A 26,649-nucleotide genomic window follows, 5' to 3' on the forward strand; every position below is an offset into this window, starting at 1 on the left:
GAAGCGTAAAAGTTTTCCTGGTCTGACAATAAACCAATTAGTAGAATTATAAAAAGAGTGCTGTTTCTGTTTTTACAAAAAGCTGCAGTTGCATCTTGGTTACTTTGGTATTTGGACATTTTAATTTAGCAATGGATGTGGTTCACACTGTAATAAACTGGCCACTGTGAAACAAATAACTGTGAACAGTATTATAATTAGCACTAGAAGATGCCAACCAAATGGTGAAACTGAGCGGGCTAATATGGACATAAAGATGTGCGACAGCTGAGTGCCAAATGCTAATTCCAGTCTCCTTCTCTGGTTCAAGTGTGCTTTGTCCCTCCTTTCTTTTCTTCATCCCCTCCTCTTTTAGCCCCTTTACTGCCTCTATTTCTCCATCCTGGCTTCCTTGTCTGTCCTTGTCTCTCAGCATTGCTCTGCCGAGTCTGCCTATCCCCATAACAGTAGAACGAGTGGCGGAATCACCGACAGTAGAAGCCAGAGTGAAATGAATGGCACAATCAGTGGCCATTGGAAAAGTAAGCTAATGAGTAGGATCAGAGACAGGGACTTGGTGTGTAGATGACAAAATGGCCCATTGTGGGTAACGAGCCATGGAGGGTTGTTGTGTCATTCAAACCCAGACTGCTTCCTGCAGGGTGGCTTGTTTCTTTCCAACTGTCAAAGTGGAACAGGTGCCAATTTTCAGGATATTGACCCAGAAGAAATCGAGATAGGTTTAATTATGACTTGTTTTCTTTTGACAGCTGTTAAAAAGTGAGCTGTTTAGAGAAAGCAAAGCCACAAGGAATCTTTGCTTGTGAAAGTTTATTTCCTCACTTTACAGCAAGATCTTCAGAATTTTGAGCTTTCCTTCCCCACACAATGCCCCCATTCCCGAGATTCTAAGTGCCTGGGAAGATGCTACCACAGGGATCATAAGTACAGGTTAGGGGACCAATGGCTGGAGAGCGGCACTTGTGAAAGGGATCTTGGGGTGCTGGTTGACTGCCGGCTGAACATAAGTCAGCAGTGTGATGCAGTGGTCAAGAGGGTGAATGCCACCCTTGGTTGCATAGTCGGAAGTATGGCTTCTGGATCGAGAGAGGGATTACTGCCACTCTATACGACTGGTGCGCCCACAACTAGAGTATTGTGCTCAGCTCTGGGCTCCACATTACAGGAAGGATATAGCCAGGTTAGAGTCAGTGCAGCATAGGGCCACAAGGTTGGTGGCTGGTTTGCAGGGGATGCCATATGAGGTGAGACTGAGGGAACTGGGTCTTTCCAGCCTAGAGAAGAGACTACAAGGGGATCTGTTGGTGACATACAGGCACATGAGGGGGTGTCACACGGAGGTGGCTAGAGACCTGTTCTCCCCTGCAGAGGAAGGAAGGATGCATTCCAACAGAGCCAAGCTCAAGGTAAAGGTAAAGGTTTCCCCATGACATTAAAGTCCAGTCATGTCTGACTCTTGGGGGTGGTGCTCATCTCCGTTTCCTAGCCAAGGGAGCCAGCGTTTGTCTGCAGACAGTCTCCCTGGTCATGTGGCCGGCATGACTAAACACCGAAGTGCACGGAATGCTGTTACCTTCCCACCAAAGTGGTACCTTTTCATCTACTTGCATTTGCATGCTTTCGAACTGCAAGGTTGGCAGGAGCTGGGATGGAGCAACGGGAGCTCACCCCATTGTACAGATTAGAACCGGTGACCTTTTGATCAACCAGCCCAGCAGCACAGTGGTTTAAACCACTGCGCCACCTGCATCCCTAAGCTCAAGGTACCAAGGTTCAATTTAGATGCCAGGAAGTACTTCCTGACAGTTAGGACCGAGGGTATGGAATGGGCTTCCACGGGAGGTGATTGAGGCCCCATTGGTGAGGGCGTTCAATGATAGGCTGGACATGCACATGGTAGATAAGTCATGAGTGGAGCTGGCTGGAGTTGGGGATCAGACTAGATGGCCCAGGAGGACCCTTCTGACTCACTCTGCTTCTATATTTATGTTAACACTTGCTTTTGACAACTGTTGGAAGCAGGGCTTTTTTGTTTTGTTTTAACTGGGTATTTAGGAAAGGCAAGAAAGGGTATTGTGGACAGGGAAGCAGCTTCCTCTAACTTGGTGCCCTCCAGATGTTTTGAGATAGCCTTATAGGAAAACATCCAAGTCCAAGAGAGCTGTCAAAGATCCAGGAATTACTACTTAGGGGAGGGTTTTGTGGGCACATAGGATTTTTTTTACAGGGTTTCAGAAATACATGACAAAATTGTTGGCGCTATGGGGACATTTTCTTACCCTCTCTTCCAGGATTCCCACGGTTTTTGCACACCACCCCCTTACAGTATAAGGATTAAGAAGATAAAGGGGAATTTATAAAGGGGAATTTGAAGTTGGCATCAATTGGAAGCAAGGTGAAAGGTGAAAGAGGCTCAGAGGCAGCATAAATGTCAGTAAAGGGAGAATGAATGGGAGCTGGAACGGGTGAGTATTGAACAGAGTTGTGCAGCCCCAGCCAAACCTGCTGCATCCAGATAATTATAGTTTTTTCTCTCACATCAATATGAAGTTACCCTCATACCACACAGGGCATAACACAGGAGTGTTATTCATTAGCTCTGAGAGACCAAACAGTGCTTCTTAGGTAGCTGATATATCTAGGACCTCTGCTTTGATATGTATATTTTCAGATGTGTGGAGGTTTAAATGAGTTTTGTGGCAAACTGAGGCCAGAAGAGGCTAGAAACTATGATTTGTATAAGATACAAGTGTGGAAAAGGTTTGGCTTAACTCCTAAGTGCAGTCCAAGAAATTTCAGGGCTCTGAATAAGAAGCCTAATGGGTCATTTCCTTGAGTGGGGTAGCATCTGAACCATCTGGTGAACACTTGTCAGTGGAGTCCAAAGCCACAACGTGCAAGTTTATTATTTGCCTTCCTGGAAGCGAGCAGATCCATAATTCCTTGCTAGTACAGAGGAGACACAGAAAACAAAGAGCCCATAAAAATGGCTCAAATAGCACTGACAGCTGATACTATGCAATTTGTGGAAAAGTGGAGGAAATGGAGCCAGAGGTTCTCAGAGTCAATTTCAAATGCCTTATTAGCCTGTTGAAGATGGTTCTGGTCAAGAATGATCCTGACATAGAAATATTGAAGCAGAGCAAGTCAGAAGGGGCTTCCTGGACCATCTAGTCTGACCCCCCCGGCTCCAGCCTGCTCCACTCATTACATGCCTACCATGTGCATATCCAGCCTATCCTTGAACACCCTCACCGATGCGGCTTCAATCACCTCCCATGGAAGCCCATTCCATTCCCTAGGGGTCCTAACCATCAGGAAGTAATTCCTGGCATCCACCCTGCCTTCCTGGCAACCACTGTCTCCACTGTGGACTCGCCCAGAGATTGGGGGTCTATACCAATAGGTATAGGTATAACTGTGCATGATATGCCAGCAAGCATCCATCTTTTTCACTGCAGATCTATTCTCTTCCACAAATGATGCTGAGATACGTACCTTTCATTGCAGTGACTGCATTACCTTGCAGTCACTGCTTATTAGCTTCATTTCACATGCAGACAGGCTGTATTTCATTGACACACAGGGCAAGTGCATGAAAGAATTCCTAACAACTTTGTAACTGCCCAGTTTGCCCAATCAGGCACTTGCAGGTGGCATTCATTCCCTGCTAAGAACGAACTTATTCCATGGGAAATTTCCCATGGAAAATAAAGTACCGGAAAAACTTGCAGATAAATTCTCTGCCTGATTTCACTGTTTGTGGTTAGAATTCAGGTATGACACAAAGAATAGGAAGTGCATGGGAATTTCTAGCTCCTCTTGGAATCAGATATTATTCAGTGGTGGAATGGGCCAAGCTGAGTGTTGCATGCAGGAGCCAGAAGGCTCCCTTGAAGGAAGTGTGAGCAGCTGGCTCAAAGCTCTTCAGAGCATATACCAGGGGAAGTGACCATGACTGGGAACCAGGGGTGAATGGATGCTTGGAGGAAGTCCATGCTGAGTGGTTCCAAGAGAGTAAGAGAGGAATCAGACCCAAGGGTCCTGCACTCTGAATTTGCTGAGGCATGTGCTAACCTAGCCTGAGATGTCCATTCTACCATTGTTGAGAAGCAGCCCTGCCCAGGAGAAAAGATGGAAGTGGGTGTGTGGCTGTAGCTGAGTGTGTGAGCAATGACCCTGAAATGGAGGAGCCTCTGTTTTCTGCATTGCTACAAGGGCTACCGGAGATCTTTGACCTTTATGCCACTAAATCTATTTGTTTGGGATGCATATGACTCCACCTTATAGCTGATCAGTCCACTGGTCCATATAATCCACTGTTGTCTGTGGTGAATGAGAGTACTTCTTCAAGGGTTCAGAGAGCTGACTTTCTCAGATAGCATGGCTTGGATCCTTGTATCCGGAGGTGCTAGGGAATGGAACCTGCTGTCCTTTGGTGCTTATACATGAAATGCATGTTCTCTACCATCCCTAGCTCTAGATTCGGCAATAACCTTATAGATAGCTTTTGTGATGTTTTTAAACATCTGTAGAACCTCCTGAAACATGGCCAACTTTCCTCTTAATTCCCAACAATTCAGCCATTGGTTCTATAGTTCAAGAGCCAGAAAAGCCTCTCCAGGACATTATTAGCCTGTTTTAAAATAGAGTTGGCTGCCTTTGCCAAAAGTATCAATCCTGAGGGGCATGCTGGTTATTCACCTATGTATAGCTTCGTATATTTGTGACAACACAGACTGAATGTCAGCAGCTTCCCAGAGCAGCAGAATATCTACATTCTGTTTTTTAATCTAAAACCACCTGCCTGCAAAAACAACTTGATTTAGTCAGATGGTCTGGTAGGTGTCCAGCATTTTGAGATATAACCAAGTATTTAGATAAACGGAAGTGCTATTTACTTAGAGAAATGTTTACATAAAAGCTAAATATGGGGCGCCGTTTATGCTTGGGTAAAAACTATTTTCAAATAACAGAAATGAGAAAGTTATATATTCAGTTATATTGCAGTTTCCAAGAAACCAGTGTGGTTCTTTACAGATGAGTGGTTTCCCAATTGTGTACCTGACGGTAATTGGGTTAAGAAGATTTTCAAGCAGTGACACCTATGTATACAGAAGCTTGCATGTATTTCAGCCCTCGTATTAAAAAAATCTTGTTTTCCTTACATGAATGAGTGCTAGTTTCAAATACAGTGATACCTCAGCTCACGAACGCCTCAGTTCACGACCAAATCGGGTCATGAACAAAAATTTCTGAAAAATTTTGCCTTGGGTCGCGAACTCCGCATTGGAGTAAAAAAAAATAGTTACAGAACGGATTAACCTTATTTACATTGAACCTTATAGGGAAATTTGACTTGGGTCACAATCAATTTGGGTCACGACCACAGTCCTGGAACAGATTAAGTTCGTGAGCCAAGGTACCACTGTATATACTAGATATACTCTTGGATGCAGAAGAGTAGCTTCCAAGTCCAACCTCTATATTTACTATTGTATGTCTCTTTTTAAGATCTCCAGGAAAGTAAATTCTACAATTGAGTCAATCCAATTCAATGCTTAACTTCTTAAATTAACAATAAAGCATCCTTTTTCCCAAGTATCATTCTTTATCTGAGAAAGACGATAGTTAAACCAGAGCACCCAGAATCCAAGTATCAGTACCTGTACCATAAGAAACTTAAAATTCCCATTAAGGTGTCAAATGTTTGAGCCACAAAAACATGACACAATAGTTGTGCCACAAGGCTGAACCATAGCTCAGCAAGACTAAAATGAAACTAGGAGTGACTTAGATTTGCACATTCCTCCTTCCTCCTCTGATGTAGCAGTGAGGAAGAGTTAATTTAAAATACCCTCTTTGTAGTATTTTAGTAGTATTTATGCAAACCAGACCACTGTGTGCTCTTGTGTGCATCAAATCATATCCCATTTTTTCTACCCAGAACTAGTTGTGAAAAACAAGTAAGTAGACTGGGCTACATAGCAACTTTAGATTTCAATGCAAATCTAAGGGCCAATTTCTATGTAGTGCCATCCCATGAGGAATGTGGAAACAAGGACAACTTCCCTCCATACCACCAGTTACATTTTACATACCCAATCAGATCTTTTTTATTAATATGTAGAGAATTTCCATGCTGGCACCAATCATTACAAGATCAAAATGAAATTGTAAGAAGGGAGAAAGAGATTTACAGTGACTTGCAGAAGTATTCGCCCCTACTTTGACCTTTCCATGTTTTGTGGTGTTACATCCTGGAAATGAAATAGATTTAACTGGCATCGTTACCACTTGACATACAAAGATTGTCAACACGGTGAAGGTACAAAATATTTTGATTGTGGCACAAAACATAAGTAAACAAAAACTGGCATGTGTTGTTTGCATAAGTATTCATCTCCTGAGTCAACATTTGGTGGAAGCACCCTTGGCAGCAATCACAGATGTAATTCTTCTTGGACAAAGCTCTATCAGTTTTGCACATCTGGATCCTGCAATGTTTGTCTACTCTTCTTGGCAAAACTGCTTCTGTCCAGTTGAATGGGAGCCATCACTGAACGATAGCTTTAATTCTTGTCAGTTTCTCAGTCAGACTGAGATCTAGGCTTTCTTGTTTTTAAACCACTCAAGTGTTACTTTGACTGTGTGTTTAGTGTCACTGTCATGGAAGGTGAATATTCTTTCCATTTTGTAATAAGAGATGTAAAGCTGCTCTGGGGAATATTATTGGCAGGGTGTTTTTTAGCTGCTCTGAGTATTTTTTATAACCAAATTGCTCTGCACAAATGTATCCTGAAGCTGCTTTGTTGCTCCTCAGTCTTCATGATGCTGCTTATTTTACTAAGCCTTCGGCCAAACTCTGGGGGCTTCCAGGAGCAGGTGAAGTTAATCTGAGATCATGTGACACTGGAGTGGCCTATCAGTGGACTCCACTCAGCTATTGACAGCATGTGACTTCTGGAGGCAAAAGGTTGCACCAGGGCTTGTTTGACCATGTCCTTGCAAAGGGGGGAAATATTGATGCAAGCAGATGGTGCTGGCTTGTTTTTGTTTACTTAACTTTTGTGCCATGATAAACATGAATTGCCCCTTCACAGTGCTGAGTATCTTGTGGACAGTGAGTGGTCACAATGCCAATGAAATAACATTTCAATCCCACTGAAGCACAACAAAATGTGACAAAGTCAAAGTGGGGTGTGCACTTCTGTAGGGCACTGTAAAAATATAATAAAGGGAAAAGCTTGTAAAGCACTTTAGTGAAAGATACATTTCCATCCATTTTGGCTTCTTATTTATAATTGACGGTTGTAAACAGCTGTTTTTGGATTTTATTTCAGAGCACTAAGCATAGACAAAGGAGAACCTGGAGGAATGTTGTCCATGGGGTTGCGAAGAGTCGGGCATGACTTTATGATTGAACAACATCAACAAGGATAAACAAGACAGGTACAAAACTTTTAAACATAAAATGAAATACATATAGTAACTATTTTAAAAACCAATGCTTTTGCAAGTTAATCTTGGCATGTTTAGGGTTAGACATGGAGGCCTGTGCCTAAAGCGGGGGCTGGGTGTACATGAATCTTGATTTCTGTGAGGCCTTGCAAAAGGTGTAAGGCGCCCTTTGCACAAGCACATTCTCAACCATAACCAGATGTTAAGCAACCTGTTGGCCTGTTCATTAACAGTGCCTGTAACTGGCCAGGGCACACCAGTCTATCAGCAACCACAACAGGAGACCCCAGGTAGTGCTGCTGAAATCATGCGGTGATTGTCTCTTTGCTCAGATCCATAACCAAGACTCTTCCTTCTCACCACCCACATTTAGCAACTGGCAGTGATTAGGGTAAAACAATGACTCTCTACACCTGAGCAGAAACAAATTCATCTTTTTTATTTCCTACGTTTTGGAGCTTATTCCTGGCAATGAAAACGGATACTCCGTGCTGTGGCCGGACAACAACCAAAGCAGTGCTAATAATTGGTCCACTAATATCCAACTAATCAGCTTTGTAGAAAGTCTCCCCCTCTCCAGCCCCCACACCACTGGGTTCTAGTATGGGAGAAAAAAATCTCCCTCTCCAGTTTCTCCACACCATGCATAATTCGACCTCAAGATCCTGACATTCTGGCTGTGTCTCAGGTTCACATTTCTTTCTAGGGTGTAACACCGCAGTAACCTTAAGATACGAGCCTACTCTTGACTCCCAGCTCAGGGACGAACGTCATGCAATTACTTTCAGACAAGTAATGGTCACCTTGGCTTAAGACTACGTTTCCCAGAAGTCTCGTGGAGCTGTTGCTGAGGGAACAGGAAGTGACGTGTAGGCGGCCAATGCACGGTCAAAGGGCAAAGGAGCAGGAGGTTGCGGGGCATATGGTTCATCACCCGCCAGCTTGCGACATCGGGCCTTTACTGATGAAGCGCATGCAAGCGTGATTGAGGCTGGCTGCCTCCCAGTCTCACGGAAAAATAGTATGGCGACAGTAGACCGCGAGCAGAAAGAGCTGCTGGCGCTGATGCACCAGCACTTGGTTCAGGCTGGCTTTAAGAAAACAGCGAAGGAGTTGCTGGAAGAGAGCGGCCAGGTAACTGCGCCGTCTCCCACGTGGGTTGAAACGTGGGGGACCGGGGCATTGTTGCCCTGTCATAGTAATCCTTCTCGAGGCTCGGGTTGTCTGCCAGGCAGTACCAGCCACGTGGAAAATCAAGCTGCTGTCCTGCAGAGCCTTCCTTTCAGCTCTGACGCGGTAATAGAAGTACTTGCTTGGAGACCAGGAATATTGTTGAATGCCAGTGATCTCTTTCCCCTACAACCCCCATTATATCTGGAAGTGAATAGCCCTGCAGTAGGGAAGAACTTGCATTGGGTGTGCATTAACTTCATAAACGATTTGTTCTGCATTTATTTTCATCCGTGGTACCAGTATTTTTTTGTAGTAATGGTTTTGGCCTGCCTTACAGGGCTGTTTGTAAGAACTTCGGTTTCTTTCAAGAACCTAAGGAACCTTTTTATTTGCAATTTGGTTTTGCAGGTTTCTTTTATACAGGCAACAGTAATTGGATAAGCTGCTGCCTAGTTATGCATCACACTTCATAAGTAATGTTTCAGTTTCATTCCTTTGAAGACTATCACCTGTAATTCCATATTAGTTTACTCTCTTGGCATGGCTGCAAATGCTAGTTATTTTTTACTGACCTTTCTGGGCCCACATTGCCAGCTCTTGACTGTGTAGTCATAGTCAGAGTTGCTGTAGGTTAATTTAATCAAGGGTAATGTTAATGTGTATGCAAGCCTTGTCCAGGTGTTTGGGACTTCAGCTTCCATCTGCCCCAGCCAATATGGACAATGGTTGGAGCTGGCACCCCAAACTTCTGGAAGCAACCAGGTTGGGGAAGGTTTGTGTTGATCTTTATGTTCTTGACTGATATTGTACATGTACCAACATCATGTCAGACAAAACCTATCATTTTTTATGGCTTGTGCTGATAGCCTTGAACTTGCTAACTGCGGAATGCATTGATTCACTCATTCACCTGACCCAGTTTACAAAAACAATGGATTTCCAGGTCCAGACAATATGAAACCTAGGAATTGCTACCCTGATATTTGAAGCAATCCAATAGCTTGTAACTGAATATGTGAACTGGTGGATAAAGGAAACTATTCCATGTGAGGTATCCTAAAATAATCTGAAGGCTTTGTCTGCTATATCTAATCATGAGGCTGGTTTATGGGTACAGGTTTACAAGCACACCTGTGATTTGCCCTAAGCTTGGAAAATGCAAGTGTTCCAATTAAAGCTGATTTGTGGCTTTACATGTATTTATGAACCTGAAGCAAGTTCCTGATAAAGTATGTGAGTGTTATGCTAACTATAAATTTGAATGATATATACCATTGCTAAATATTGAATGTATTAAAAATATCAGGAATAGAAGAAGCAAGGGGCTAGTGTGGTGTTTGAATATAGCCTCAAGCAACATGGAGTTTAAACAATTTAATATTGACTCTGTTGTGCACATGAGCAAGCCACTTGTTCTCATTAAGTCTTGGTGGCCCATCCTAAAACTTGTTTACAGTTAGGGTGGTTTAGGCTCCAACGCTGAAACCACCAGCGTGGTAAAGACTGATAGTTGAAGTTGATTTGAGGATAGAAAATGGAGGTGAATACAGAATGCACCAAATTCCAGTGTTACTGTGGGTGGTTAAAGGTGTTTTTTACATGACTTTAAATATTTGTATACCTTAAAATGGTATAGCAAAACTCTTTAAAAAGACTGAATATTTTTACCATAGTTGTCATGGAGGGTTCTTGGTGTGCAAACCTTTGCTAACTGGAAGTAGTAAACTGTGTATTAATTTTCTTGTGAGTTCTCTGCAGCCCTGCTAGTCTTTTTCCGTTTGTCCAATAAAAATTCTGTAGCCTTTCTTCTTCATCTCTAGTATGTTCACTTATAAGTTCTAAGGCAATCTTTTCCAACTTGCTGCCATCCTTATATGTTGGACTGCAGCATCCATCATCACCAGCAAACATGGGCATTGTTATCCAACACCTCTGAAGGATGTCAAGTTAGGAAAAGTTACTCCGAATGTTTCCTCCAGGATGAAACTTTTTTTCTCCTACCACCTGTAACAAATATACAATGTTTTAGGATAATACTAGAGAGATTTGATACACATAATCCCTGGCAATTGCTTTAACAGATAAAGGGACATTTATAACTAATCAAATTGAGACAAAAACTGGCTTAGGCAGTCAAGGTTGCTGTCTGCAATGAAAGAGGAGAACCTTATTCACACATGGAATGGGAGTAATCAGGCTTGAAGTTGTAGGACTTGATAGAGAGATTGGCATATCTCTGTTTCTGTGACTCATGGGTCTGGGCCTGTATGGGAAGTGGTTCTTGGTTCAAGTCTATCTACTTGCCCAGTACCAATTTTACCAACACAAAACTGTGGAGCAGTGCTTTGAGTGGCCAGACAAACACCGCTCTTCTTCATCACAAGGTGAGAGAGGTTGTGCCCAGCTGCTGTGTCTCTCCCTATTGTTCACTGGTGGCTGTGTTTGCATAGTAATGTGTGCATGGCAATCAAGGTTGCCTCAGGGATGGCCTTGGTTAGGCACTTGCCCTGGAGGCTCCACGCCCCAGCAGGGGCTCACAAACAGAAGGCCTCTGGGGTTGTCCTGCTGCAGTCGACTGGTCCCCCTGCTCTGGCTATCTGCAACATTGCTTCTACAGTTAGGCAGAATTTCTGGGCCAATCCTCTCTTGCACAGCAGAGCTGCACATGTCGAGATTGGTGCATCCATGGCACACCTTGACATGCTTTCTCAAGCATACCAGCTATGGAAGTATGGCACATGGCTGGCATGTGCATCAATGGCAATCTATTGGGCACCCTTTGGGCCCAATTTGGGCACCCTTTGTAATGCGGAGCCCTCTCCTTGCTGAGATTGCAGCCAGGAGAACTGGCTTGGGCTTGGAGTGTCTTTCTTTGGTTCATTCTCCCCTACCCCCTTCTTTGTATTAAAGCCAGCTGAGCAGTTCATCCATTGGTTTTACTTGAAGAAGAAGTAGACCATGCAGAAAACCTACTGACCTGGGAGGCGAAACCCAAGGACTCTGTTGCCCTCAGAGTCACAGGAGAGAGGTGATGTTTTCCCTTGTGCAAATAGATGGAGGAATCAGTCCAGCAACCTGCAGAGGGAGGAAATAGATTTGTGGACAGCATATTCTGGTGTTATGGGCACAGTGGTGCTTATGGGTCCCAGGTTGGATGCCCATATGCTGTAATACATGTCTCACCTTTGCTGCCAGTTTGACCTGACCCATCCCCTTTGAGTGACCTTTTCACCTCTCCAGTCAAACCCTGCTTCAGACTGGAAGCATGTCTGCCCTGTTATCCTGTCCTGCCTGGCTGAAGAATGAAAAAGTTAGGAGAAAGTGAGTGAGCAGCTGAAGAAGGCTTGTTGTGGGTACCTAACAAAGTCTCAGTGAAGAAAACACTAAAAGATTTGGTGAGAACTGTACTCTTAACAAAATCTCAGAGAAGCGGGTAGGCTACATCTAACTGAAATGCCTGCACATACATGTGTAGGACTGTTTGAAAATGATGTAAAAGTAGACTTTGAAGTTGCTGTTCTGTGTTCTATTTCATTTTTTGACATAACGGTAGCCGACTAATATACCAGGCTGAAAGCCAACAAGAAGCCAGAATGGATACTGTACAGTTTGAAAAACTGAAGAAAAGAACCTAACTGTGACATTCGGTGCATCTTTAGGCAGAAAAAAGTGCTAGAACACCAGTATTCCCAGTTTTAGATCTTCTTCTGTTTAAACATGCATAGGATTGCATCTTAAACTGATCAAGGGGCTGGGGCAGGGTAGATTGCAATGTTTGGGACTATTAGCTTAGAAGAAAGATAGATAAAGGGAAACATGATGGAGATGTAGAAAATTATGCAGAGTGAAAGCAGGTGTGGAGATACTTTTCTCCTTTTCTTATAATATTGGAATCCAGGGTCATCTCACAAAGCCAAATAGTGGGAACAGATAAATAAATCCTTCACACAATACATAGTTAAATCTAAGAAATTTGCTACCACAAATTGAGATGGCCATCACTTATGTTATGCAAAAAGCTGTGAAATTACTTCTCCTCAAGTTAAATAACCAAAACTACCAAGAGAGTGAGGCGATTCCTTCATTTATTGCAATAGACTGGGAGAGCCCACTCTCTCTTCAAAGTACAAACACACAAAACAGCTCGTTTTACCCCCATCTGCCACAGTCCTCCCCTTTTCCTTCATTGAGTAATGTACTCGGAAGTTACAGTCCTTCCATCCGCCTACTTCTTATCTCCCATCTCATCCCACTACATACACCTACATACATCACATGTGCAGTATAATTAGCCCATTGTCTATTCAAGGTGTGTGAGTTAATATTCATCAACCTATTACACCTGCATGCTTATAACTACAAGTTTACTAATTCATTCCTTTCCAACTTCACTTTGCTGTATGACCCCCTGTCTCATAAAACTACTGGGAGGATGAGATAGGAAGTAGCCAACTTTCTTTCAAGCCAATTATCTTTTTCTCCCCTCCACATCCTCCAGACAGGCTTCACGACTTGGTTGTTGGCCTCTCTGTTGCTCAATCATTGAGTTCCTTTTTTCACTTTGGATGGCTTAAAGGAAGATTAGGGAACTTCACAGATAAGGCTAACCCTGACTGCTAATCATGATGTTTTTAGATCATCTTCAGTGTTGGGATGGTATGTCTATGGACACCAATTGCTGGGGAAAACAAGCAGAATGCATTCATACATTTTTGAGGACTTTCCATGGGTAGCTTGGCTGACCGCTGTGTGAAGAGAATGTTGGAGCAAATGGTTCTGGGGTCCAATCCAGTGTGGCTCTTATGTTCCTAATTGTTCAGGAAATGGTTGACATTGTATGGAAACATTTTCTAACATAGTTAAAAGTTATAACAGTGGGTTACGATGATTAGCATAAATGTGAACCCATAAGTTGAATATAATACTAATAATGCTTTTTTAAAAAAATGCCAGTTGGTTAAACAAATCTATTTTTGATTGATCAAAAATAGTAATCCCTGATATAGGACCCCCACCTCCACTTAATATGAAGTATATGTAGGCTGACTGTTTTGAATGAACAACAAAAACACCTGTAGATGCTAAGAAACCATTATTTACTTTCGATGTGCCAAGGCCTGTTGAAAGTGAGTTCTGTGGCTGACTTACTGAATCCTAGTTAAAATTACTTGCAGTTGTGTCTTTTGTGGTTGTCACTCTGCAGACCTCAGGGACTGCAAATCCCTGATATGCAAATACCTTAAGAGCAGTATGGTTGAATGTTGTTGACTCCTTTTCTCTGTAGAAACCATGGAGCTTTAGAACTGACTATAACATGATACCATTGTGTTTCTAATTCTCAAGTTACCTTTGGATACAGAGAAACTACCTTGTTTTCTTCTCTGTGAAAAACATCTCAATACAATTTTATTCCATGAAAATCAGGCTTACATTAAAATAATAGGCTGAGCATTGCAAATTTAAGCTGTAGTGTCATACCTGTGAATCCTAGAGTAAGTTTCATTGAATTCAAAGGGGCTTACTTCTCAACAGACATGCATAGGATTGCATTGTGTGAGTCCTAACCTAATTTGTTCAAATTTCGCTGAATTATGTAGGCTTCTAGATTGTGGCTATAAGAACTTTTTTTTTTTTTTGCTAAGAACATAAAGAAGACCTCAGTTGTCTTTTCTGTGGTTATAGAAATGAAATAAATAATCATAATCCTTTTGCTTTGGAAATCAAAGCTAAGCTGCTACTAAGGAATAGTCTCATGATGTCTACAGCTCTGGATTAAAGCTGCTAACAAAAGATTACATATAGCGAAAAGCCATAATTTGTTTCTCTTTTACAGAAAACCTTTCCGTCATGCCCCATCCCTCTTAGAGATATCTTCATTCAATGGAAGTAAGTTTGTTTTAACTATTATTGATTGAAAGCTTTTGTCTCTTGCTTAATGGCTCCCTTTTTATTATAATACTGTTTATTTTTGCACTTTAACTTTTCTAGTCCCTTTTGGAAATACTGATCCCTGGTCCTGAGTTCCATTCCATTCAGTCTTTAAGTTGAATTTGTGTTTAAGTCAGATTACTTATATAAAAAGCATATAAAACACTTAAAAACACTTCCATATGCACAAAAACATCTTGAACACAATGCAGTAATAATAAAGTAACTACAGGTTCTGAAGAGAGAGAGAGAGAGAGAGAGAGAGAATCTGATTGTTGTATGACTAAAGCCCAATACTCCCAATGGCATCTCACCTTTCCCTGATCGCTTTATTATTTCCACTTTAGTTTCGACTGTGATTGTTTTTCTTTCCTTGGATGCATCACCTGCACTTGCATCAGATTTATACATTGGAGGCATGGTTACAAACAAAATACAATACAGTGTTACAGAAGGCAACACTAACTCCCATGATCCAAAACACACTGGCTTGGATATGCTACTGCAGTTCTTTGGCCGCAGTGGAACTAGTTTTGACTTCACCCTTAGACGCTTTCCCCCTCCTTCTTCCCTTTCCCTCCTCCCTTCCTATGCTTCCCTCCTTCCTTCCTTCCTTCCTTCCTCTCCTTTCTGGCTGGTGCACATGGGTGCCCACTTGCCACACAAGGATGAGGTGGGATTTCAGGGTTTGCTTGTTCATAAGTACGGGTTGTTCTTCGTAAGGAGGGTACTGAGTGTACATCTAGGCTGGATAAAGTGAGCTCGGCCACTTTCAGTCTCTCATATAAGAGAAAAGGTAACCAGTTTGTTCTTAGGACATTTTTGTTCTCGTCATTGTTGTCAGCGGTTTGTTTTGAAATCCCTTGCAATTGCCACTGAGCTTGGGGAGGCTACTTGTAACAGCTTGAAAATGAATGCCATTTTTTTCTGAAACTGTTTGTTCTGCATTTTGGCTACTTGTGTGTAGAGTGTCTTTTTCCACCAGAAAAAGAGACACTAGCACACGCTGGCCATGGTGGCTGGGGATAATGGGTGTTTTAGTTAGACACATCTGGAGGACATGAGTTTGACCAAGGTAGCGCTGCAGAAATGCAGTCATATCCAAATTCCTGTGGTCCATAGCAAGGGAAACTCGTAGATTTCCCACTGCTAAATAGGAAAATTTTGTTCTCAGGTTTCTTGGAATGTGAACTATCAAAACACTGTTTGACCCTTGAATAATGACGACCAGATTTAGACCATATGGCACAAGCTCCATTTAGAATTCAAAATGGCTGTAGCGTATGGCAGCACATCATGGGTTAAATAACCCAGGATGAGCCAGTTGTGTTGGAAAAACTCGGTCAGTTGACTTCTCTAGGCAAGTTCACCTACCCTGCTGGTAGCTTGGCTTTCCTTTGGAGCCTGTCACAAGCACTGCGCATAACTAGAAGACAGTCTTGCCAAAACAGAGAATTTTTTCACTACTAAAAGAAATCCTTGTTGCAACAGTCTTTGTTGAACTCATATGTTTCAAGCAACACTGGGGCTAGTTGCATGAGTAATCTCAGAAGAAATTAGGGATGCTAATGCACAGCCTTTAAATATATTTAATAAATAAACAAACTGATTGTATGCATACTTGCAATATTACAGGGGTGGCCAGTCTGAGGCGTGGGAGCTGCATCAGGCTCTTTGAGTTTATTTTGCGGCTCTTGGATTGCCAGCCGTGGGCGCCTGCTTGTGGCTCTCAAACACCTGACATTTACCATATTTGGCCTTTCTGTTGAGCAAGTCTGGTCACCCCTGCAATGTTACATTTCCTAGGAGAGTGTGCATTTATTCTTAAAGCAAATGCAAAAAATAAATGTGCCCTAAATATTATAATCAATGTTTAATATTAATAGTTGCCATATGTGTGGGAACAGGAGACTGACTTAGGTGAGCATTTGACTGTGCATCTGGATGGTTTCTGTGTCTTTACTGATCACTGCTAACATAAAGGAAGCACAATACAAAGTTCTCAGTAAGTGGCATATTACTCCTGCAAGTTCTTTTTTTTTTTTTAACCAAATATGACTGAATAATCAGTAGAATTGTTGGTCAGACTAGTTCATGCTTTTGGAAGGGAATGTTCAATAGTGTAGGAATTTTGGAACATGGTTGCTGCTTACTGCATGTTAGGCTATTGGCAATGCGAGGGTTCTGTGCATCTGCTACATGGGTGGTACGGTTGTGCCCTTAGTCTTTGTGTGTGTGTGTGTGTGTTTTGTTTTGTTTTTTAATTCTTGGATAAAGTAAATGAAGTATCTATTGTCTTTTCTAACCAGTTCAAAGTAAATAAAATTCCATAGATGAAAATAAGAAAGTCCTTCTGTTACTTTCTGTTATTCAGTTGCATTCTTTCCAGTTTGCATTGCACTGGAGGCACTGGTCTGGATGCAATGCAGCATTCACAGCTAGGTCCCAGGGTGGAGGAAATGCAGAGAAAGAAACTGAGTAAAAAGCTCTGTTCCTTTCGCAACAGTTCTGTTCTTTGTGTGCACTTTTTTTTTTAGTTGCCTCTAAAATGAGAGGACCCTTCATTGAAACTCTAGTCATTCTAACATTTGGTATTGGTTGCAGAAGGCCAATTCCATGCCATTTTGATGGGAAATGGCTAAGTAAGAGGCAGCAAAGGACTGGCTTCCATTGGAATGAATGGAAAACAAAAATGACCCCACTCCTTTTCCTGCTGCACACGACCTTTGCTGTTGGGCAGCCCCCTCATTCTTCAGGCTGATAGCCAGCTTAAAAGTACCGGGGGATGCAAAGGGAGGGGGCAGTTCATCGGGCTTGTAGTCCTCTTGAAGACAAAATTAAAACTGTTTTTAAATCATTTGTTCATTTTAATAATGCAGCAGAGAAAGTGTGGAGAGGGCAACGACCCCCTGCCCAACAAGTCTGCCTCTGGCTGCGGGCCCGCCATGTGTTGTCAAGATCAGGCCCTGAGTGGCCCTGCGAGTGCCTGCAGAACCAGGGACACCTTTGCAGGGGCTTGCAAGGAATGCCTGAGGAGCAATTCTGCAGTGCAGCAGAGGGCCCTGGAGGTCTCCCTGCCCTGCTGCTCGTTGCCACAGCAACACAAGCCACCCTGTGACTCCCTTGTGCTCAGGTTCACTGAATTGCCCTGCCTGCATCCTGGTTCCTGCCTCTTGCCCACCTCACTCCTGCTTCCACCCTTATCTCTTGTCTGACCCCGATTCCCAGGGACCTGCACCCATCTTCCCTGACCTTGCCTTGCTCGTGAATGTGACTGCCTTTCTGGAAATTGACCTTTGGACTGTTCCTTTGGATTGTGAAATGTTGGACTTTGTTTGCTTGGATCTGTCATCTCCCTGGCCTTGTCCCTGGATGGTTAAACAAACATGACTCTTGCTTCTGGCCTTCTGAACCTGTTGCAGGATTCCATCATGCACCTGTTCCTGGTCCTGGCATTCCAACCCTGGCTGCCTGCACCTGAGACCTCAATGCATTCTTTGAATGTATGAGGATGCTGTGCACTCCAGCTCTGCTGACCCTGCATTTGGCCTGTGTAAGAAGGAGCTCTGCCTGTGTAGGAACCCATGCCAGGGGGTGGCATCCTGGATGAATCAGGGTCGGTCCTTGTGTGGAGGCGCTCTGCACTCAGTCCTCCTGAAAAATGCAGGAACAGGCCTACCTGGAGCAGCTCCCAGCCCTGCCCATGCTTTCAGGGAAAAGCATGGGGGACAGCCTGGGACCCCCACACTTGTTGGGGGTTTTCCTCTTCTCCTGGAGACTAGCAACTTCCTTTGTAGAAAGGCTACATAGGACCTCCGGGAAAGGTGGCACTTAGAAAGTACCAGAAATGGGCTTAGTACAGGAAACATGTTATATTAGGCTTCTATACGTTATGAGAGAAGCAGCTAGATGGATGATAGATGATTTTTATCAAACATATACCCTCTCATTCAATTGATCATTGTCGTCTTGATCTTTTGTTATGTCCCTTGTTATGTTTGAGAGTGTGAAGTAGTCTGAGCTTTGGTCTATAACTTATCTAGAAGTAGGTTTTGTCTATAAATAAGAAACTGTGTACATAAATTGCTTGATAATGACTAATGTGACAGTCATAGCTTTGACTTATTCCTTGTTGAGGGGACCAAAGGATTCTTCAAATTCCCAGTTTTGGGGCCAGAAACAGAACTCCTGCCTCACTGCTGGGGGTCTTTCCTTGAATTTCCTTCCCCATGCCCCCCTGCACACAGGAGGGCTGGAAGGTGCAGAGCTGGCTGCACCTCCAGGGGTCATCAGAGTGACCTTGCAGAAGGGATGTGATGGGGTGGGAAGGGGAGGAGCCCAGGGCCACCATGAATCATGACAATATGTTAACAATCCTTGCATGTCGGGGTGTTTCTAGTTTAATATTCCTCTTTTTACTTGGACTCATCTACTGTAGTGTGAGGGTGAGTGATCCATTTACCCAAGTCCTCTTCTCTTTCTCATCTATGTTATCTGGGCCTCAAATATTTTTATTTAACTAGCAGAGAATCAGTACTGGTCTTGGTATAAAAAGCCTCCAGGTTCCAATTACCCATGCAAAAGGATGTAGCAATTACTAGATTTCATCAAGTTCTGCATCCTATTTTCATGGTCTTCGATATAATCAGTTTGTAGCTTTATTCTTCTCTCTAATAAGTGAAGTCTTATTAGCCATAGCTTGTGTGGAAGTTTGCCTAGACAAGAACAGCTTGAGTCCCAGTTTTTGAGTAAGACAAAGCAGCAGCATCCTTTTTCTTGTGATGAGCAATGGGCAACAGGGGCTCTCACCCACTCCAGCACAACAACACATTTGTACAATCTGTTTAACAGAGCTTCCTCGCGAGCACCCAAACGAAAGGCCGATGACATCAGCAGAGGCAGTCCGGCAAAGATCAGAGTTCCAGACCCTAAGAGCAGCTCAGAGAGCTCAGAAGAGGAGGAAGCCGCAAATGTCACAAAAAGTAAGAACCGATCTTGCATGAGCAGTCAAACAAGGTATGCTTGTGGGGCTGTTTGAAATACCTGCATTGAAAAACATGCTGGCTTCACTTGTCACAGTGCAATACTTTCTCCGGTGGTAGAAAGCATGGATCTGTGGACAGGCTAGATATAATGTGTTTATTTAAAACATTTTTACTCCATTCTTCTGCCAGAAAGACTCCCAGAGCAGTGCACAAAGATCAGAAATAAGGCAGTCTCCACCTTTGGGTTTACAGTCTAAAATACATCGCACAGACACACAGAGATTGGGATTGAATTCGGGGGAAAATCTAATTTTGCCAGTAGGTTTTTACTTACAAAGTTCAGCAAGTGAAAAACAGAAGTAAAATAATCTTACTTCTGCGGTGCCTGTCTAGAGTTCCCCTTTCCTTCCTGAAGACTTCTTTTGTACCTTTTAAAACTTAAATCTTTGAACGAGCCCAATTGCTAGCAGAGCAGTTTGAGAAAGTCTTTGATCCCGAGAAGCAAGAATGGTCAGGGAGGGTGGTTGTGTTGCATTGGCTAAATCTGTGGCCTGAAAAATCGGAAGTATTTTTGTGGGGAGAGAGCCGGTTCTCAAATTAAGAATGGCATTGGCAAGGGTTCCTTCTCCCGCTGCTTCTCTTCCCATTCGGGAAATATTGCATATGTGAAGTGGGTGTCAGTGTTGGCAGTATAACTTTCAGCTTCTTGGTACTGAGCTCTTCCTGTGCTTGGGAAAATCTGCTTTCCCCAAGTATCTGTTCTGCTTTCCTCCTCCAGTCCTGTCCTTCACCAGGAACACTGCTGTTGGTGCTAAAGAACCTTTGCAGCCCCAGCCTTCTCCCCTCAACCTGAAAATATTTTCCTTCCAAATACTCCTCAACCAGTTCCTGCCACTTAATTTCACTTTCATGTTGTTTAAAAAAACGAACAGCAAGATAGTTTCCTTTGCAGATGGACTGGCTGGATGAGAGATCGCCGGGACAGCTCCAAATTGTTCGTGCTTACAGGTGTCTTCCCTTGCAGTCTTTCTCCATGTCCAAAAGCAACTAGAAAAATGCCAGCTTTCATTTGTTCTTTTCTGGGGCCTGATTACAAATAACAAAACAGCAAGAGAGTTGGTTGTGAAAGGAAACTACAGTAGCACAGGGAGAAGTCAATATCTGTGGTGGAGGGAGAAGTTAGTACCTCCCAGCCATCTTTAATCCTTGCTTTGAAAACAGATGTTTGCTAGGCTTGCAAGAGAGTAGGGACATTTATTTTCAAGAAGAGACCTATAGGGGACAGCAATGCCATCTATACAATTAGCCCTTAATGCTGTAGGACAGGGGTCCTCAAACTTTTTCGGCAGGGGGTGCGGGCCGGTGGGGGTGAGGGGGCAGGGGGGACACGTGGGGCAAGGCAGCGGCTTGCTCACGCGGAGATCATTTTCTCCGAGCGAGTCCAAACGATCTCCGTGCGAGCAGGCCGCCACCTCGCTGTGTGGCCGTGAAACCAAAACCTCTGAGGCAGGCCAGATAAATGGGTATGGCGGACCGGATACGGCCCGTGGGCCATAGTTTGAGGACCCATGCTGTAGCAGGAGTGGCCAGCAACTTTTTGGTTCTATGTGTATTCACAGGACCTTATACTATATTATACTGGGTAGTAGAAATAATTTTTATTTCTGGGTAGTAGAAATAATTTTGGCTGTTATGCCTGGGCATAATGTGTGGACTCCTACAACCTAGATCAGTGATGGTGAACCTTTTGGAGACCGAGTGCCCAAACTGCAACCCAAAACCCACTTATTTATCGCAAAGTGCCAACACTGCAGTAAAACCTGAAAACTGAGGTTTTAGTTTAGAAAAAACAACTCACAGCCAGTCCAAGCAAATATATCTATCCATTCATCCATCCATCCTTGGCAGCGCACTGACCAGCCATGCGAAAGCTCAGACAAGTCACGGCTAATGAGTCGCGGCTTGTGATATCATCAGCTGGTGCCACTACTCCTTTCTGAGCATGCACATGGCCCCTGTGTGCACTGTTATGAGATGCTGGGGTGACTTGGCTCGCATGCCAACAGAGAGGGCTCTGCGTGCCTGCTGCAGCACGTGTGCCGTAGGTTCGCCACCACTGACCTAGGTGCTTCACAGCTGCCAGTATCAGAAGCAGCAAAACTGAGAAATCAGGCATTGATAATTGCTTCCATGGTGCAAGTCTTTTTCTATTCTTTTCTTGGGTGCATGTCTTATCTTACCTCTGCTATTGAGTGGTTTTAAAATGAGTGCCCAAGGCTCCCTCCAGCAGTAGAGGAAGAATCACTCCAAAGCTAGCTTTGTACGTTACCTGAGGTGTGTGTGTGCTGCGGGGCGGGGATCATCTGCCTGAAAACTAAACCACTGGGTGAAGCTCATGTGCAGATCACTGGGAACCACCCAGAGAGCTTGACTGTTGAGCAGTGCAGAAGTGAAATCAATCAATAAAGAAGTTTGCGTTGAGATTCTCAGTCATGTGACCACTTAGGTTCCCTTGCATATCACCAAACTAAGTTGTGTTGGTCTGGCTGGAACCACTTAAGTTGTGTAGGGAAGCCTCTACACAAATTGTGCAGAAAGCAGGACTGCCACAGGTGAGCTTCATCAGACTCTGACAGCCAAGACTGATGATGCATTCAGGGAGGTGGTAGAAGAGGGAGCAAGGGGAAGAAGGGCTTCCATTGGCTGAGCTGAGTTAATAGCAGTTTGTGGCTGTTTTCCTTTTGGAGCTGCCTCCGCTCCAGCTGGCCATGATACAAATGCCAAACAAGGTCTGACCACATTACAGCTGCATTCCATTTGGTCATTATAAGAAGCATATAACCTTAAACATCAGTGACTAGTTTTCCTTTCATCCTTCCATCCTTTTTCCTTTTGTGTCCCCTCATTTTAGATTGCAGTCTTGAGGAGAAGGGCTGTCTTGTTTCTATAGATATGGAAGTCTGGGATCCTTTCCAGCTGAAGAATAGGATATAAATGTCTTACATTAAAAAATAAATAGAACAACACCTGTGCAGTTCCATTTTGTAGCACCAGACTGCAACACTCTTTTGTTGTGGGGTGAGGAGGGGGTTGGTTAATTTATGTTTTGGGCCTTAAAATGAAAATGGTTGCTGTAAACCAGTTGCTCAGGGAGAAGGTTTTATCTGTGAGGTACTGGAAGACTTTGTAAATTCTTTCACACACTGTCTTTGAAGACAGAAAGATGTCAGTGTCCCCGTATGAAGGGAAACTAAAGTCTGTGAATTTCCACATGTTACACGCCCCCTTCACCTGTGTTACAGCTAACCTGCCTGTGAATAACAGCTCTATGGCTAAGGCTGAGAGTAGCAGTGAGGATGAGGATTCGTCTTCCGAAGAGGAAGCGGTCACCGGAAAGACAGTAAGCAGGCATTATTTATTCTTGCTTGTCCTGGAAGGAATTGTGAATGTTTGTATAACTGGAGTAGTTTACTATGAGTATGAAAACTGGCTTTATTCTTTTCCTGCAAATTCAATTACTTGCTTCATGTGTAATAAGCCAGGGTACACTTGAGGATGGAATCATTGAATTGTGGGTTGTTGTTGAATTATAGGTTGCTGTTCTTCGTGAAAACTGCACTATGGTTTAAGTATGGGTTGTTAAGCACGAACTACCCACAGTTTACAAACCATGAGTTCCTGGGTTGCCATAGTGCAAAATGTCCGTGTAATAACAGCCTAGGATTTAACAACAAGCCTCAATTCAGTGGTAATCCATACTGAATCCTAGGTTATTGTTATGCATGAACCAGGTTGCTATGCTTTTGAAGACAATTGGAAAATGTACTTTCTCAGGGAATAAAAGAATATTTGCTCTTCCAAACATCTATTAGATTATTTATAATAAGTTATTGCTAAGCAAACTGCAAGTTACTTGTCTTAACCAATGTGTGTGAGAATTACTCAAATGGTGCACCTGTTCTGAAAGGCAGGTATTAACAGAAAATGTTTTCAATTTTGAGCAAAAAAATGAGAGAGCTTTCTATAAAAGGTACTTTGACTTTTTAAAGCAGTAGTCACATGAATATAAGAACATACAAGAGCATAACACAGAATTCTAGAAAGTTTAATGGTAACAAGACAAAAGTTTCAAAAACTGGCAAGACGAAATGCTAAGCTAGTTCTGCAGTTCGATTTACAGAAGCCATGGGAGTAGCACTTGAAGCATTTCTTAACCAAACAGCATCCTCCTCTACACCTGAGGGATAGCAGTTTAGTTTAGCAGGCTCTGTCCTCCCTGCACCCTCATGCCTCGTGCTTAAGCTGCCCGTCTCATTCTGCCTAATGGTAGTGCTGGTCCTGAGCTGGAGAACAAATTCATATGCCTATTTTGAATAGGCCTTATTCTGCCAAACCCAAAGATACAAAGGTGCTAGTTGTCAGGGGCTTATCGAAGGTTCTGTGTGAGCAGGTAGGTGGTCTGCACACAGGCCATATATATGATGCACACAGCAGTGTTACCATAAACATTACTTGAAAAGTCTAGTATAACCTCTTCATTTGCCCTCCTCCCCGCTTTTAGGTGAAAAATCCTGTGGCAGTAAACAAAACGGACTTGCTGCAACTTGCTGCTCAGAAAACAAATTCCTTTGCGGGAAAGGGGGTGGCTGTAGCGGCTGTCCAGGCAAAAGAGCAGCAGAACAAGGCAACTCCCAATAAGGTTGCTGCTATTCCAACTCCAAGTGCAGCAAAAGCTGGACACAAGAAAGTCCCTTCAGATAAACAGGGACCTGCTCCCCAGGCTCCTTTTCCTGCAAGACAGAGTCCAGCACAAGCAGCTGCTGCAAGGAAGACTGTGAATGCTGAAAGTGGCAGCAGCTCATCAGAGAGTGAGGAAGAGGAGGAAACAGTGGCTGTGGGGAAAATTCCACCTCCAAAGCAAGGTAAGAAGTCACTTGGCTTGAGATGTGCATTGGAAGGCAATTGTTCTGGGTTCCGGGACCTACGCTTTTGCTCTCAGCTTACAGTGAGCCTGTCCAATCAGTAATGGAAGCCTGCTAGTATGGGCTCTCTTGTTTATTATTATTCACAGTTTTTGTTTCTGTGAATAATATAAAAGGAAATTAAATTCCTCTGAATGTCAAGCAGAGCACAATGATTCCAAGCAGGCACACCTGTCATTAAATATTGTGAGCATGCCTATTGCTCAGTAGCTGTGAGGGTTAAAAGCATAACAATTGCATTGAGCTGTCTAAAATGTCTCAGGCTGTCCAGTTTGATGGCAGTCCAGATGCTTGTAGCTCTATTTATTATATTGATATCCTGCTTTTTTTTCTTTCAAAGAACTCAGCACAGTTCTTAATTCTTTCTCTCTTCTCAATCTTATCCCCAGAAAAACAACACTGCAAGTAGCTTGGGTGGGAGGACACGGTTTTTTATATATTAGGAATATGGCATGTAAAAAATTCAGTATTTTGTTTCTGGTTATTGCTATCAGCTCTGAGAACACAAAACTGCTAAAATAACTTGATTCTACCTTAAAGAAATATTCTTAGACATATATGTTACGTTATTTATGTTATACTATTATGTATTGGTATTTTATTTGTGTAAGCCATCCTGAGGCTCTCTCAAAGGACCGCATACAAATATCTTAAATAAATATGCCTGAAAAGCATAGGTAGAAAAATATAATGTTGAGTATGTGGTTGCTAGATCTGAAGCATGTGGCACACATGTGCTGGTCATGCTAACTGAAGCCTACAGAGGCTTTCCAGTAACAAAAAAATGCAATAGTTTAATGCCTTTTGTGGCATAAGCTTGTTGCAGGGCTAAATAGCAAGCAACCGAGTCACACCTGTCAGTCTGCAAATACTTTAATTGAAGTTACTCCTGCATAAGTGATTGAGAATGTGGGCAGGGGACAAGGGACAGGTGGGATTATGGGAGTTCCTAGGGTAAAACAAAAAACAGAACTCCTGGAACTCTGAGCATCTTGATTTTGGCAACTTTAAAGCTTCATTTAATGTTCTCTTTGCTAAATGACCTCAGTGCAAATGCCTTTACTCTGTCCTTTAGTTGCACAGAAAGCAGAGAGCAGCAGTGAGGACACGAGTGATGATTCTGACTCTGAAGATGAAGATAGAAAAGCAGCAACACCCCAGGTAAACTCTACCTAAAAGTTCCTCTAAGGCAGGAGTGGGTAACCTTTTAAAATGTGAAGGGCCCAAAGTTCAAGCCAGCCTTCTTTTCCCTTCTGACTCTCCTCACCTTCTCTGTCTTATTTCTGCCCTCTCTCTCTCTCCAGCTTGGAATTAGAGGAGGGTGGTTAAGGGTTGGGCTTGTCTTTGTACCTGCCGGGGCTGAAGGCCCAAACACATGGCAGGCATATAGCAGAGAAAGCACTTCTGTGAAGCTCCTGGTCCAAAGGCCAAAAGTGCGCACTACCCAGAGGCACAGGGTTGCAACACCTAGCGAACAGTTCCTGCCCTACCAAACCACTCTGGCCGCCACAGACTGATGGTTACAACTGAATGCAACTAGTGCCATTGTGTCACTGTATTGCAGTCTTGCAGCCTGATAAAAGCTTCAGCACTGGGGAAGAGGCCTTCCAGTACAACCTCATCAGCTTAAAGGCATTAACTTTCATTGTGCAAGAAAACTCGATTGACTGGGCACTTTGCTTATGGGAAAGAAGACTCATTCTTGAGTTGAGACTGTACAGTTTCATGGGCTTGCACTTATGCAGTGCCTTGTGGGAAGCATTCACACATGCATGCACCCTTTGATTTTTCCACAGTTTGTCGTGTTACAGCCTAGAATTAAAATTGATTTAATTGGCATTGTTTCTACTTGATATACACAAGATTCCCAAGGCTGTGAAGGTGCAAAATATTTTGGAGCAACCAATCAGCTTGTTTTTGCTTACTTAACTTTTGTGCCACAATAAAACTACATTTTTGCTTTGCACAACAAGCGGATTACTTTAGACACACCTTCTGTTGTAGGGAAAAGCCAAACCTCTCTAGCCAGAGACTCCTAAAGGAGTGCAATAGCACACACTTTCTATTCCTAGTCTCTGCCCCAAAAGTAAGTCTCTGACTTCCAGGACTTCAGAAGCATT

The 26,649-nt window shown here is 43.2% G+C and overlaps 1 protein-coding gene across 2 annotated transcripts in view; it reads left to right on the top strand.

The window, feature by feature from the left end:
- The first annotated feature begins 8,371 nt into the window (after nt 1-8,371).
- The window catches only part of TCOF1 (treacle ribosome biogenesis factor 1), a 55,356-nt gene continuing 37,078 nt past the window's right edge, over nt 8,372-26,649 (top strand). The window contains exons 1-6 of one of the 2 annotated variants that reach the window (XM_044454474.1): nt 8,372-8,595; nt 14,468-14,520; nt 19,414-19,544; nt 22,850-22,947; nt 24,109-24,469; nt 25,605-25,690. In XM_044454474.1, the coding sequence (XP_044310409.1) occupies nt 8,485-8,595; nt 14,468-14,520; nt 19,414-19,544; nt 22,850-22,947; nt 24,109-24,469; nt 25,605-25,690 (840 nt within the window). In that variant the 5' untranslated portion in view covers nt 8,372-8,484. The remainder of the gene's footprint in view (nt 8,596-14,467; nt 14,521-19,413; nt 19,545-22,849; nt 22,948-24,108; nt 24,470-25,604; nt 25,691-26,649) is intronic. The other variant, XM_044454473.1, reaches the window with a different exon arrangement.

Source organism: Varanus komodoensis, unplaced genomic scaffold (genome assembly GCF_004798865.1).
Source record: "Varanus komodoensis strain SLA01 unplaced genomic scaffold, ASM479886v1 scaffold7_3, whole genome shotgun sequence".
Lineage (NCBI taxonomy): Eukaryota > Metazoa > Chordata > Lepidosauria > Squamata > Varanidae > Varanus > Varanus komodoensis.